The 14,205-nt window shown below is 37.3% G+C and overlaps 2 protein-coding genes across 7 annotated transcripts in view; one reads left to right on the top strand and one right to left on the bottom strand.

Moving 5' to 3' along the window:
* The window catches only part of LOC110103196 (5'-adenylylsulfate reductase-like 5), a 38,085-nt gene extending 35,618 nt beyond the window's left edge, over positions 1-2,467 (bottom strand). For all 6 annotated transcript variants that reach the window (XR_003703029.1, XR_003703028.1, XR_003703030.1 and 3 more), the window contains exons 1-2: positions 2,317-2,467; positions 2,085-2,198 (exon numbers count right to left, since the gene is read on the bottom strand). Coding sequence is in view for 2 of the 6 variants with exons in the window: in XM_028700677.1 (XP_028556510.1) it covers positions 2,085-2,198; positions 2,317-2,385 (183 nt within the window). In the remaining 4 variants the exon portion in view is untranslated. The remainder of the gene's footprint in view (positions 1-2,084; positions 2,199-2,316) is intronic.
* Positions 2,468-8,009: 5,542 nt separating this feature from the next.
* LOC110103162 (tubulin alpha-3 chain) lies at positions 8,010-11,751 on the top strand. Its single transcript, XM_020831762.2, has 5 exons — positions 8,010-8,269; positions 9,096-9,310; positions 9,408-9,607; positions 10,218-10,726; positions 11,232-11,751. Exons 1-5 carry the CDS (start codon positions 8,157-8,159, stop codon positions 11,545-11,547), a joined length of 1,353 nt encoding a protein of 450 aa, XP_020687421.1. The 5' UTR covers positions 8,010-8,156; the 3' UTR covers positions 11,548-11,751.
* Positions 11,752-14,205: the final 2,454 nt, after the last annotated feature.

Here is a 14,205-nt window from a genome sequence, read left to right as displayed (position 1 = left end):
TTTTAAACCTGAATTAATTTCAGGTTTTAAGTGAATTTGAGGGAAGATCCAATTTGAATTAAGTTCAAATTTCAAATTGAGGTCAAAGGGGAGTCAATGGGCAATTAATGGGGAGCCATCATGGGTGGCGGCGGCATAGAGAAAGAGGGAGTGATTGGGAGATTTAGGGCAGTTTCCAAGAGGGATTGTGGATTAGGCAGTTATTTTATGAAATCCAATTTTATTTGAAGTTTAATTGATGTCATGAATACTTCCTAAATGGGAATTCCAAATTGGGAAAGATTTGAAATTCAAATTGAATTTCAATTGATTCAAATCTTCCCTCTCATGCCTAACTAAATCTTGAGGGTATTATGATGATTGCAATTCATCATCACAATGGGAAAAGGGGTTGGAGGGGCCGGCGGCGTAAAAACCCTATTCCTCTCTTGGTCTAAACCTATTTCTTCTCCCTCTAGTCGACCCCCCCTTCCCTCTTTCCCTTCTCCACTTTGGCCGCCCCTCTCCTTGCTCCCCCTTGGGAATTTTGAAGCCAAAGAAGAAGACGACGTCCTCACATCTCCTCTTCAATGTCGAATGGCCGATCTCGAGATTGATCACGGGTTCGCTTACAACGATCGTGGGGAGATTGACATTCTTCTCTCTCCCTTCTACGACCCCGATTGGGAATACGACGAGACGGCGGGAAGATACGTCAAGCGCATCCTCTATTGCTTGGCACATACAATCGATCTTCAAAAGCCTAAGACGCCTTGGCTTCTCTTTGGGAGATCTACACCTTCCCCGTTCGCGGCTACCTCTCCTCCACCGTCGACCTTTCCGCGGATTAAGACTATTGGCGTTGCGACCATCCTCGTGGCATCGTTGTGTGTGCTAAAGACCTTCTATGCTAAGTCATACTTTGAGTGTGAGTGAGCATGGTAACTCATAATGAACTTTCTAAATATTAACCGTGGGATTGTATTACAACATATTTGTTTTCTGTGATAATTTTGGATCTATCTTAACTTGGCTTAAACTTCTGATTTGTAACTGTTTACTACAATAAGATTGATGATTGAAAGTTCTCTAATCTAATCTTACGAAACTTTAATCTTAAGTAGCAAGCTTTGTAATCCTTTAAAATATTTCCGTGCAATTCTTGTTGGTATCACATCAGATACTTTTGATGAGGAAGATACGTTTATTGTATTTAATTAGATAGCTATTTCTTTTCTTCTTCTTTTTTTTTTGAATAATTTGATCTTTTACTTGTAAATTTCTAGTTTAATATATTAGAGTTACCACTTCCACCTTTTCAAAAATAAGGACAATAATATCATCCCCAAGACTCTACGGAGAGGTAATGTTCACAACAATAATTCTATTTCTGTTATCCTGCTCGCAAAGGTACTCTTCTAAATTTCTAATTGAAAGTAAATAAACAAAAATAAGCATCCCTACAAAAATGGATTCTGAAAATGTCATAAGAAACCATTATAAAGCCCAAAAACTATTCCTATCCCTGGATGCTAGGTTCACAAATCACCTAAGCAGTAGAAAAGAGTAATCTTGCAGCTTCACTTTCTATCCAAAAACTCAAAAAGGAAACTGAATCAAACATCCTCATCTCCCATCATATTAATTAACAAAGATCATAATCAAAATCTAAGGAACAAGCCTGACAAGCCAAAAGGACAAACTTCCTGTATGAAGTTCACCCAATAGTTTTAATAATTATATATACTATAGCAGCAACAATAAACAAAAAGCTGTCCATATTCCACGAAATCGTATGATAGCAACAATAAACAAAAACAGAACAAAGCACAAATCACATAATAACCTCGCCTATTCTAAACGACGACAAATCAAACCCTAACTAGAGGAAAAAACTTAGCCAGCAGAAAGTTTCATTTTACTAAAGCTTTTTGCAACGAATAAAATAAAAACCTAATTCTGCAGTAACCCGCGACCTGTCAACATTAGCAACAAAAGAAAACACCAAAACGACCAAAAAAAAAAAGCACAGAATCCCCAAAAAATAATGCGGCCTTCGCACAGACATTGGAAAAAGGAAATGGATCAGGTACAAGGAGTCGCACCTTCTCCGGCAAAGAACGCTCGATCCGTAGAGGGCACTGCAATCTGAGGGAATCCGCGATGCCGCCGAGGGCCTGTGAAGGACAGAAAGGCGGCAAAGCCGATGATCCGCAATGCTGCACCGAAAATAAGCAAGTAAGAGGGACGACGTAGAAAAGAGGCCAACGAGACACCGACATGGACGACTATAGAAAATATCTAATTATCTATGCCGGTAAGAGGAGGAAATCAAACGGAATTTTTCAGGCTGGCTTCCCTCGGCCTTGCTCCTTTATTCCTTCTGTTATCTTTTAATTTCCCCATTATGAAGGATCACCCGTCACCATCGACAGAGCTACATGTAACTAGTATAGATGCTCCGCGTAAGTGATGCGTGAGTAGGAGTCGGGTCTAGTAGTGCCGAGCGCTCCGTATTAAGTGCGTATATTTTTGGAATTTTTATTTGGTCGGGTCATAGTGTCACATGTTCTCACTATTTATCGAGCGGCCCGACAACCCCAACCCGGAACGGAGACAGGATTGCTATGTTCGCGTGTTACTAAGTATTGCTCGGTATTTGCTCGGTATTAGTCGATTTTGCTCGGCAATGATGAGAAATACCATTCTGTGAATATCAATACCGAACAATACCGAGCAATACCGAGAAATACCGAGCAATACCGAGTTTTTATCGGTATTGCTCGGTATACTCGGTATTTCTCGGTATTTCTCAGTATTGCTCGGTATTGGTCTTCACAGAGCGATATTTTTCATTATTGTCAAAAAATACCTAGCAATACCGAGCAATACCTAGCAATACCGAGTAATACCTAGAGCAATGCCGAGCAATACGCGAACATAGCAATTCCTGGTCAAGTCGTCGGGCCGCGCGGTATTGAGTAAAACCACGTGGCGACATGTTATCGGCGTCCGAACGTAGAACTACGTCATGTCACCTTATGTACTAATTGTTCATATTTTTGCGGTAATGTGGCATATTTTTATTGATATATGGACTAATTTCTATCCGCACTTAATAATTTTTTCTAGTTTGGACACTCTAGCTCAGCTAGTCTATTAGAAAGTAAATTCGAGTTTGAGTTCTTTCCATTATAAATAAGTTTGAGCCGACTCATGCGCCTCTGCAATCATTCGCATCGTCAGAGTCCAAGTGAGTCGTCCGCCTCCATAAATGTGAGAGTCGTTCGCCCGCGATTTATCACTTAGGTTTTCCCGACCACAATTTCTGGCTCGCGAAATTCCTGCCCGCGGAACTTCCGCCCTCAATTTCCCACCCGCAGAACTCTGTGTCCGTTCACAAGCAGCTCAAAGAGCTCGCGAGTAGAGCCGTGTGTTGTTTGAACTCAAGCTCGATAAAGCGGTCGAGCTTGAAATCCTGTTCGAGCTTGAATCGCCGAGCCTGTTAACGAGTCAAGCCCAAGCTGGATCGTGAGTCGGCTTGTCTAGGTTACACCCCTATGTGTGAGTAACAAATATATAAATATAATTCTTAATAAAATTTTTAAACTATTAGTGTTGGTTTGGGATTGTTGTAGTTGTAGTTGTTGTTAAAGCATATTATAAAGTTGTTATACAAAAAAATTACTTTTTGAAGTTATTGTATACTGTATAAAAATCATTCTATTTTATCTGGGTAGTATAAATGTAAAGGTGCTATGCTCCACATGTATATGATCAAATTACTTTTAATATCCTTATATATATTGAGATGAAATAAATATGTTATATGATAAATTTTCTTAAAATAAATATAATAAAAAATATCAATTTTCATCGAAATAAAATATTTTATAAGTTTTACTATAAATTTATATTAACAATGTATTATCATACTTTAAAAAATTTTCAGCCTGAAAAATACCTCATAAAAATATAATATTTTAATTTACGATTGTTGCGTCCTAGAATATTCGTGTTGGTAGAGAATTTTATAGTTTAAAATCTTTGTATTGTACGAAGATCCAACACGCACACAAGTAAGAGAAAATGTATAGCGTTTATAAGAGACATCAAAGTTTTTATGTGGAAACCCCTGAAAAAATAGGGAAAACCCATGGGGTCAGACCTAGTTTGAATGAATACACTAGTATTTGTTGTCGATTATAAATGAGGCCCTTTCTTGGGAGAAGACATTGGCTTGATGTCATAAATGTACATCATATAGAGCGCATTACATGGTGAGAGTTTACATAGACAAGTTTGTTTGGTCGAGGACCATAGTAGATGGGATAGAGTTCGAAAAGATCGTGGTAGGCAGGAAATCGGGATCAAAAAGATCGTTGTCTAGCGATGGAGGTCAAAGTACCATAATAGACAACAGAGGTCAGAAGGATCATAGTCGGCAGGAGACTGGAGTCCGAAAGATAATAGTTGACAGGAGATCGAGGTTAGAAAGACAGTTGTTTGGTGATGGAGGTCGGAAGGAGTTCTATCGTATGGTCCTGTAGAAGTTCGGGCCTCATGTGGTAGTCCAGCAAAAGTCCAGGTCTTAGATGGTGGTCCGACAGAATTTCGGGCGTTGTGTGGTGTTCTGGCAGAATGGTGGGTGTCAAGTGGTGGTCCGGCAGAACTCTGGGCCTCAGGTGGTGATCCGGTAAAAGTCCGAACGTTAGATGGTGGTATGACATTAAGTGGTGGTCCGACATAAGTCCAGACCTCAGGTGGTGATCCGACAGAACTCCAAGCGTCACGTGGCGGCTCGTCAGAACTCCGGGCCTCAGGTGGTGGTCTAGTGGAGCTCAGGGACTCAAGTGGTGGTCCGATAGAACTCCGGACATAAAGTGGTGGTCTAGTAGAGGTGAGGGCCTCAAGTGGGGGTCCAGCGAAGGTGAGGGCCTCAAGTGGTGGTTTGGTGAAGGTGAGGGCCTCAAGTGGTTATCCGGCTGAGCTCAGGGCCTCAAGTGGTGGTCCGACGAAGCAATGACTTCAGGCGGTGATCCGGCAGAACTCAGGCAGTGGTTGAGTAGGAGCAAGGAGGCAAGAGCGATCTCCGATCTCTCTCTTGAATCCTTTGGCTTGGGGTCCATTTTCAAGAGAAAATGTGGCTCTATTTATAGATTTCTTGGAGTGGCATTGTCTGTAAATATGTGGAAGATCAAGGGCAAATGAGGAGTGGTTAGATGGACTGCCGATGTTGAATCCCTTGATCATGAGCCGTTTGATGGACATTTAAATGTCTTAGTGATGTGTGAATTCATTGATCTTGGACTCGTTGGATTTTTCTCATCGAGCCGCTCAATTCGACTATAAGCACACTATGTTTGGAAACCGTTTGGTAATCCAAATTGTGGTTCGAACCTCCCAACAGAGTTTTTAACCCTTGATTTGGACCTATTTGGGCTCGGTTTGGGTTGGATTTGGTTTCGTTGGGTTTGTATTCTCGAGACGTACAGTTCGACTATAAGTTTGTTGAAATCGGAGTTTGAATAATTTTGGAAGTTTATAACTTTATTATGCATTGAGATTCGTGCCCGATATGAGTTGTAATTACAACAAATAATTATAGCGTACTTTGCCACACATTTATATCTAATTAAACATTTAGTAATTGCAAAACTTGGAAGAAAACTAGATGACTAATAATTCGAAAAAAAATTGCTTCAACAATTACAATGTGTACATCCATATATCTAAATGATTTTTTCTATCCAAATGCCGCACAAAATAATTTCTCCTACTTACAACCTCCAAGCGAATTATCTTCTTCCACGTGGCAGAAAATTATTTATATTACTGTGAATTGACAGGCACTGAATCTTTTCAGGTAAGCTATACCATCTTATTAGCTTATCCTGGTCCAGAGTGGAACAGCTGTGCTGTTCTGATGAATTGGACAGCTTAGCGTTAGCATCTGCAACTGATACACATAACTAGGGTTGATAATTGTCTTCAAAATTAATCAGTCTTGGGCTATAATATCTCAAATTAAGATCAGCTTTGCATTATATAGAGGACATTATTAAGGATTCTATTATATATAAAAAATATTATTACTCAAAGTTTAATTCTACTCATTAATAAATATTTAGGTATGTGTGGCATCTAAATTATTCTTATTTAGATGACTTACATTAAAATTTGTAAAAGAAAGGAAAAACTGATATCTATACAGATATAGTTAAATCATAAAGAATTTAATAAATAATTAAAAATAAAGTTCAAATTTTTATTGTAATTTCAAATTTTGGATCCTATTATTGTAATAAATATTAAAATTTTGAATGTGTTAAGCTTCATTTTGGACGGCTTTCTTCTTGCTTCTTAAAGTTACATTTTAATACAAAATTTTAAATTTTTTAACTAGAAAGCCGCTTTAAGAAGCCGTAAGAAAGCTGTCCCAAAATTTAAAAATTTTTAACTAGAAAGCCGCTTTAAGAAGCAGTAAGAAAGTTGTCCTTATGATTCGTTCAAGATGGCTTTCTTACTGCTTCTAAAACAAATTTCTAATACAAAATTTTTAATTTTGGTGAAAGTCGTCCCAAACAAAGCGTAAGACTTCGTTTGGGACGGTTTTTTATTACTTTATAAAACGGAGTTTTAGTACAAAAATAAAAAATTTTGTACTAAAACGGAGTTTTAGTTTAAAAATAAAAAAAATTGTACTAAAACTCTGTTTTAGAAAGCAATAAAAAAGCTGTCCCAAACGAAACCTTAGTCTCCATATAAAGGAAATTTCTTCATAATCTTGAGCCACTAAATGATGTAGTGTAGAGAAGTCTCAAAAGTCATTAGAGGTGATTAGATTAGGGCTTCGTTTGGGACGACTTTCTCATTGCTTCTTAAAGCAGTTTTTTAGTACAAATTTTTTAATTTTTGTACTAAAAAGCTGCTTTAAGAAACAATAAAAAAACCGCCCCAAACGAAACCTAAGGCTTAATTTGGGATTGCTTTTTTACGATTTTTAAAGCAATTTTTTAGTTAAAAATTAAAAAATTTATACTAAAAAGCTGTTTTAAGAAGCAATAAAAAACACAATCCTAAACAAAGCCTAATTCTCTCATGAAGGTGGAGATGGTCTAAATTGTGAAAATAAATATAATTTCCTTAGATAGAATGAACTAAAATCATAATTCTCTAATTTCCCGTTTAAATTGAAAATTAAATTTAATTGAAATCGAGCTGAATGATTTCTTTTGACTGGATTTCATCATTTATTTGATTTTAATTTTAATTTATTATATTCAATTCAATGTCATCGATCTCATGTAGTGGATAGAGGCTTGTTGTTGTTGTATCTAAATTAAATATTAAATTATAATTGATTTAAAATTAAATAAAATTATATCTAATTTAATATAATCACTGAACTTTTAATTTGTTAGGCATGTGACCTATTTTTATGTGAAAAAAATTATCACAATATTTCAATATAAATTATAATAGAAATAATTTAAAATTATTAAATTTCTTCTGAAATCAATATGATTTAATTTTTTTTATAAATAGAATTAATCTGAAAACAAATTTAATTATTTTAGAATTCAACAAAACATGAATATTTTTGCAAATAATTTTACTGAAATAATGTTAAGTTGTTCACAATTATAATTGGGCAAAGGGTACTTCTTTGAGGGCGGGCAAGTCTGACAATCATTATTTAATTGTTTTGGGAGGCGGTTATTGTGTGAATACTCACATGCTTGGGGACAAAAATGCAAAATCTTGTTTTTATATGTAAAATCTTATCTTTTCGGGAACAAAAATGCAAAATATCGTTCTACACTTCTACTGCCATTTGGATTTTGAAGGAGAACCGGGCTCGGCCGGCCGAGTCGACCGACTGTGCCGGTCAATAGCTGTTCTACAGACTACTATTACTCTATTTTTAATCTTTTTATTAACGTTTTTTTAGTATTTTTATTTTATTTTATTTTAACTTTCCCCCCATTTTCTCCGCCCTTCTTTAAAACTACAAGGAATTAGGGTTGAGCATTTCTCATCTTCTCATTTCTCTATCTTCGTCGCGGCTTTTCATTCGTTGGCATCTGTTCTCTCTCGGCTTGCGAAGAGAGAGAAAGTGAGTGGGGGGAGGACGAGCGTTAGGGTTTTGTTTCTGGGTTTGAGAAGGGGAAAAGATGAGAGAGATCATTAGCATCCACATTGGGCAGGCGGGGATCCAGGTTGGTAACTCCTGTTGGGAGTTGTACTGCCTCGAGCATGGGATCCAACCCGATGGCATGATGCCGAGGTTCGCATGCTATTATTTTCTTTTTCTGTTCAGTTTCTGTTTTAGCTGGAAGGATTTTGTGGTAGATCTTACAAAATTTTATCGATTTGTAGTCTGCTTTGTTCGGTGTCACGGCCACTGGACTTTTTTTGTTGCGTTGATTGTTTCTCTGATCTGGATCTGTTAATGTATTATGCATTGGATTAGGTTCCTGCCGGAAAAGTTACGTATTTGTTTTTTCATTCTTTCCAGTGAACTGTTGGAGTTTTGAGTTCATTTTTCCTGTGGATCTGTGGTTTTTTTCGTCTGTTGTTTCGGTGTTTGTCTTAGTTTCTCTGAATTTGGCTTCCGCGAGTATGTTTATTTGCTTGTCTGCCTAAAAGGTTTTGGCCTTATTTTCCACTTCTGAGGGAAAATTTGCAATTTTTTTTTTCTTTTAGACTTTACGTTTCTTCATAAGATCCTTCGTCTCTCCGTACTTGCTGGAAGGTTTTAGCTTTTTCAGGTTTGAGGCTTCTTAGTCCTTCAGATTTGCTGTACTTTTATAAAATTGGTGGTTGCTTAGTTCTTGCTCAACTTGGGGAATTATATCCGGGGTTCTTGTTGTTTTTCTGCTTCATTCCATTTGATACTTATTTTTAATACTTCATAAATATTTTTGCAATTCCTTCAAAAGCAGGCTTGTTGCGCTAAGTTTTCATTGAGTTCTTTCACTTGGATGCATTTGTTTGGACTGTGTCTAAGACTTGCATTCTTGCGTGTATATAATGATTTATGTCCGTTTGGAAATTTAGCAGACCTTGCTACATGAACTGATTGTGTTTCCCATTTTGTTAACTTTGGACAGTGATACGTCAGTGGGCGTTGCTCATGACGCCTTCAATACCTTCTTCAGCGAGACAGGTGCAGGTAAGCATGTACCGAGAGCAGTATTTGTAGATCTTGAGCCAACTGTAATCGATGAGGTGAGGACTGGTGCCTACAGGCAACTCTTCCATCCAGAACAGCTGATCTCTGGGAAGGAAGATGCTGCAAATAACTTTGCTAGGGGACATTACACAGGTGTTGAAAAATAGCCTTTTGTTTCATTTAGAAATGGAAGGATTCTTCATGGTTTATGGCTCTGGAATGAAACTGATTATTTACTTATGAAATGCAGTTGGAAAAGAGATTGTGGACTTGTGCCTTGACCGGGTTAGAAAATTAGCAGACAATTGCACTGGTTTGCAGGGTTTTCTAGTTTTCAACGCTGTCGGTGGTGGCACTGGATCTGGATTGGGCTCGTTGTTGTTAGAGAGGTTGTCCGTGGACTACGGAAAAAAATCAAAACTTGGCTTTACCATCTATCCTTCCCCACAGGTATATTTTAAGGAAGATGATTGTTATCCCTGCAATTATGATATAAGCTCTCCTCTTTGCTATACCTTTATATTTTATAATATTTTGGTTATTGAAGTTATCTCTCATGATTGTAATTGTTGGATTATAATTTTATTTGGAATGATTCTTTATCCTAATTTTTCTTTGAAACATATTAAAAGTCATATAGTGCTTAGCAGATATAAAGTACCTATAATAACTAAAAACTTGAGAATATTTCTATAATCCCTACTGTAAATGTTATTTCCCTGTTCTTGCTCAGTAAATCAATATAAATCAAAAGGCTTATAGAACTGCTCCTATACTTGCTTCATTTGAAGCCTTCTCCAATTACTTGTTTGCACATGCTACGAAAGTAACTAATAACCACTTTAAAGTGTCTAGTTTTATTATACTTTATGTATGCTAAGCCACGTGCATGGCAGCTATTGTGGGCCTTTCTATTATTTTGTTTGTCTCTCTATTTAATAAGGATTTGTGCTAGCTGTTAATGCTCTCATAGTCTCATGCATGTGGGGAACAATCCAAGTATTAATTTTGAATTAAGCTCTGTATGTATATTTTGATTCCATGAATATTTTTTTTTCAGGTTTCCACAGCAGTAGTTGAGCCATATAACAGCGTCCTGTCCACACACTCGCTGCTGGAGCACACTGATGTTGCTGTCCTTTTGGACAATGAGGCCATTTATGATATCTGCAGGCGGTCTCTCGATATTGAGAGGCCTACTTACACCAACCTCAACCGTTTGATCTCTCAGATCATTTCATCCCTGACCACTTCTCTTAGGTTTGATGGAGCTATCAATGTTGATATAACTGAGTTCCAGACCAACCTTGTACCCTACCCTCGAATCCATTTCATGCTTTCCTCATATGCTCCGGTCATCTCCGCCGAGAAGGCATACCACGAACAGCACTCAGTTCCTGAGATCACTAATGCGGTCTTTGAACCTTCAAATATGATGGCCAAGTGTGACCCAAGGCATGGGAAGTACATGGCTTGCTGCCTCATGTACCGTGGAGATGTTGTCCCCAAGGATGTTAATGCAGCCGTTGCCACAATCAAAACAAAGAGGACAGTTCAATTTGTTGATTGGTGAGATTCAATCATCAAATAGTTTCTCTTATTATGTTGGAGAGAAGCATAATAGTGAGTTAAGTGTTACATAGATGAGGATGCTTAGGTGGTTGAATGGCTTTACCCTTAGAGATAGAATACGAAATGAGCATATATGTGAAAAGGTTGGAGTAGCTCTAGCAGAAGGTAAGATTAGAGAGAGTCGCCATAGATGGTTTGACCGCATTAAATAGAGGCCTTACAACCCTGTTAGGAAAGTTGAGGTATTAGATTTGATTTATGTTAAGAAAGGTAGAGGTAGACCTAAAAAGACTTGGTTAGAAAATATTAGAAATGATCTTTCTTTATTAGATTTAAATGCGAATTTGATTTTTAATAGGACATAATGAAGAAAAAGGATTCATGTAGTTGACCCCACGTAGTGCTACAAAGGCTTGATGTTGTTGTTGTTTGCTGGAAGTGATAACCTTTTGTGCTGCAAAATTTATTGATCTGAAGGAGGATTTTCACCATATTTTTGCAGGTGCCCAACGGGTTTCAAGTGCGGAATCAACTACCAACCTCCTACTGTTGTTCCTGGAGGTGATCTCGCCAAGGTGCAACGTGCAGTGTGCATGATTAGCAACAACACTGCTGTGGCTGAGGTGTTCTCCCGCATTGACCACAAGTTTGATCTCATGTATGCAAAACGTGCTTTTGTGCATTGGTATGTGGGAGAAGGAATGGAAGAAGGAGAGTTCTCCGAGGCTCGGGAGGATCTTGCAGCCCTCGAGAAAGACTATGAAGAAGTTGGCGCTGAGGGTGCTGATGATGATGTAGATGAAGCAGAGGACTATTGAGTTTGTGGCTATGCATTGAATGTGTGTGATTCTAGTCTTCTTTGTTAATTTGTTTTGTTGTAATTCTGCTAGATATACTGTCATGTCAGCCTACATTTCAAACCTTTGTGGTGGTGGTGGTGGTCTTTATGTGTGCTTTACCTTTGATTTTTGAACTTAACTTGTTCATGGAATTGCTTAGCTTCGTTTCCTCATCTTCTTTTAGCTGGTGTTGTCCATTTTTGACATTCAGAACCTTAGTTTTTTGGAGCTGCAATTTTGTGCTTATTGGTGTCGGGTGATAAAATTAATAGTTATTGATGACTGGAGTTCAGTTTTTGGAGCTGCATGTGTTGTGAGTCAAATTGAACTATAAAAAAATTGTTGATAATTGTGATTAAAAGAGTTGATAAATATATATAACCCTAAACAAAAAAAAATTATGAAATAACTATATGAGAGAGGTTATTGGATTTGTATATGTTGAAATGAAATATTATAGAAACTGAATGTATAGTGAGTATTCATTTGTATAGTTTATTCTCAATGAGTATGATGTGGCTAATAATGTTACTCTGAATAATTCGAATAGCGCAATTAATGATGACATAGATGCTCAGTTGCAACTTGCAAGCTTCCTTATTAGCTATGGGTTTTTAGTTCTGCGACTTTTTGTTTCAAGGTAAGAGCAGCGTTCAAGAAGAACAAGTTCTAAGATGAACAATATTCTTGACCAAATCTTCCATAGAGGAAACCCGCACAGAGAAATTACTCCTTTTCAGGATTCACAACATTTTTCTTGATGTGAAAATTTTACAGATGTTCTGAAAGGGTTAGTTGCAGAATTTTCTTACTCAGCATGGGAAGAATATCCACTTTCTGATGACAGTGAATTCTTGCTCCCTGCCTGCCAGAGATATTATTATGTGCAGTGTCCGGACCATTTGGAGGCGAATCCTGATGCATCACATCATTTGGATGCACCGGGCCTTGGATGACATGGTGTGTCCAGATTTGTTTCTGAGTGAATCTGGATGCCGCACTTAATACTTTTCTCTGCCTCCCAAACCTTTTGCCATGATCTTTGTTCTGCTTATATCTTTCTTAGCAAATATCGCTTTAGACCATCAAAAGACACAATCTTCTAAGAGAAATTAAAGATTGCAGGCATTACAGATGAATATATCTTGACAAGGAGAAGAAAAACAGCCAAATCAAGTGAGGCTAGCTCTGCAAATGAAATTAGCCAAATCCGAAGGTGAGGAGGAAGGACAGAACTTCTCAAAATTTGTAGTTGTTGGGGAGGCACGTAAATGTATTTCTCTGCGTCTTACAGTCTGATGTGGGGGATAATCGTTGGATTATTATAAGAAGATGATGCTTGGAGGATTTCTAAAAATAAGAGAACAAATCAAGCATGAAGCTTCAATTCATATAATATTCATCAAACCCCCCATTCTTCTTGCATCATTCTATATATAATATCAAGTAGATAAAGTTAGAGAAACCTAAAAGATTCTAGAAAACATGAAACAAATTTGTAAAAAATTACATAAGATATCCTAAGAAACCTTTTAAGCTACAATGCTCCTCATCACATTCGCAGAAGAGTTGGAAGATAACTACATGGAAATGCAAGACTTCAGAAACTGGTAGCATTAGGTAGATAAGTAATGATTAGATTTAATTGTAGGAAGTTCTTCAGTTGTACGTCTTTAAAAGCAGGTAAATCACCAGGCCTTGCCTTCGAGTTGGTGGAATTCTCAATGCCAAGTTGATGGAGAATCGCAATACAATTTCGGTGCTTCCATTCCAACTATTCTGACAATTCATTCACAACAACAAATGCAGGCATTTTAAGCAAAGGTGATATCAAGCATGCAAATTTACATAGAACTCCAGCCCAATTTGTTTTACTCAATTTAACCTTTCAACTGCAGCTCCTACTGGAATGGAAGTTGTCCATGAACAGGAAGAACTTTGCAATTTACTCTGTAAAATGCACTGTACCATTGAATTACTAGTACAAGGAGGCCAGTATTTGGTTGGAGGTTTCCAAGAAAATTTATAAGCTTCATCCATTGATTCGAAGTATAATTTATGATTGAAGTATCCTAGTTTAACTTCAGTGTGTGGATGTACTATGCCCATTCGAGTGAATTCATTCAAGTCATAATATCTTGTGAGATTACAATGAATCAAGATATACTTCCCTTTTTGTTCAAAAAGAGCAACTGTTAAAAAGGATAATAATAAAGAACAGAACCTGTTTCTGTACTGTAGGCACCTTTATCATGGAAATGATTGAATTACTAGTGGTAAGACATCCTATTGAGCAATGAATAAAGCAAATTCTTATTTTAAAGGCTAAGATCATCTCCAACCGAATTACTCATTTTCTACTCCAAAATACAGTAATACTTCAAAATGTAGTAATTCTTCCTCAACTGAACTCTATTTTTTAAGACAAAAAAAGAATATTCCGTGTATACTCTTACTCAACTACACATGCTAGCCTTTCTCCTCTCCGCTTTCTCTGTTTCCCTCAAAAATGCATTTGTGAACAGTACGGCGTCAATATTGGTGTTGCACTGTTCACGAACGAGAGAATGCTGCGCATTTTGCTGTTCAACTGGAGAAGTTCGCGGACGCCAAACAAGGGAATGAAGTTCGGTTGGA

Source organism: Dendrobium catenatum, unplaced genomic scaffold, assembly GCF_001605985.2.
Source record: "Dendrobium catenatum unplaced genomic scaffold, ASM160598v2 fragScaff_scaffold_1573, whole genome shotgun sequence".
Classification (NCBI taxonomy): Eukaryota; Viridiplantae; Streptophyta; class Magnoliopsida; order Asparagales; family Orchidaceae; genus Dendrobium; species Dendrobium catenatum.
The sequence above is the reverse complement of the archived record's forward strand: the minus strand, read 5'-3'. Positions and strand labels throughout refer to the sequence as shown.

Bases quoted from the DNA above. Each gene is read 5' to 3' on its own strand.
- LOC110103162 (XM_020831762.2), top strand. From the start codon at position 8,157: ATGAGAGAGATCATTAGCATCCACATTGGGCAGGCGGGGATCCAGGTT. The intron at 9,311-9,407 runs GTGTTGAAAAAT...TATGAAATGCAG, and splicing joins TGCTAGGGGACATTACACAG to TTGGAAAAGAGATTGTGGAC. The intron at 9,608-10,217 runs GTATATTTTAAG...TTTTTTTTTCAG, and splicing joins CCATCTATCCTTCCCCACAG to GTTTCCACAGCAGTAGTTGA.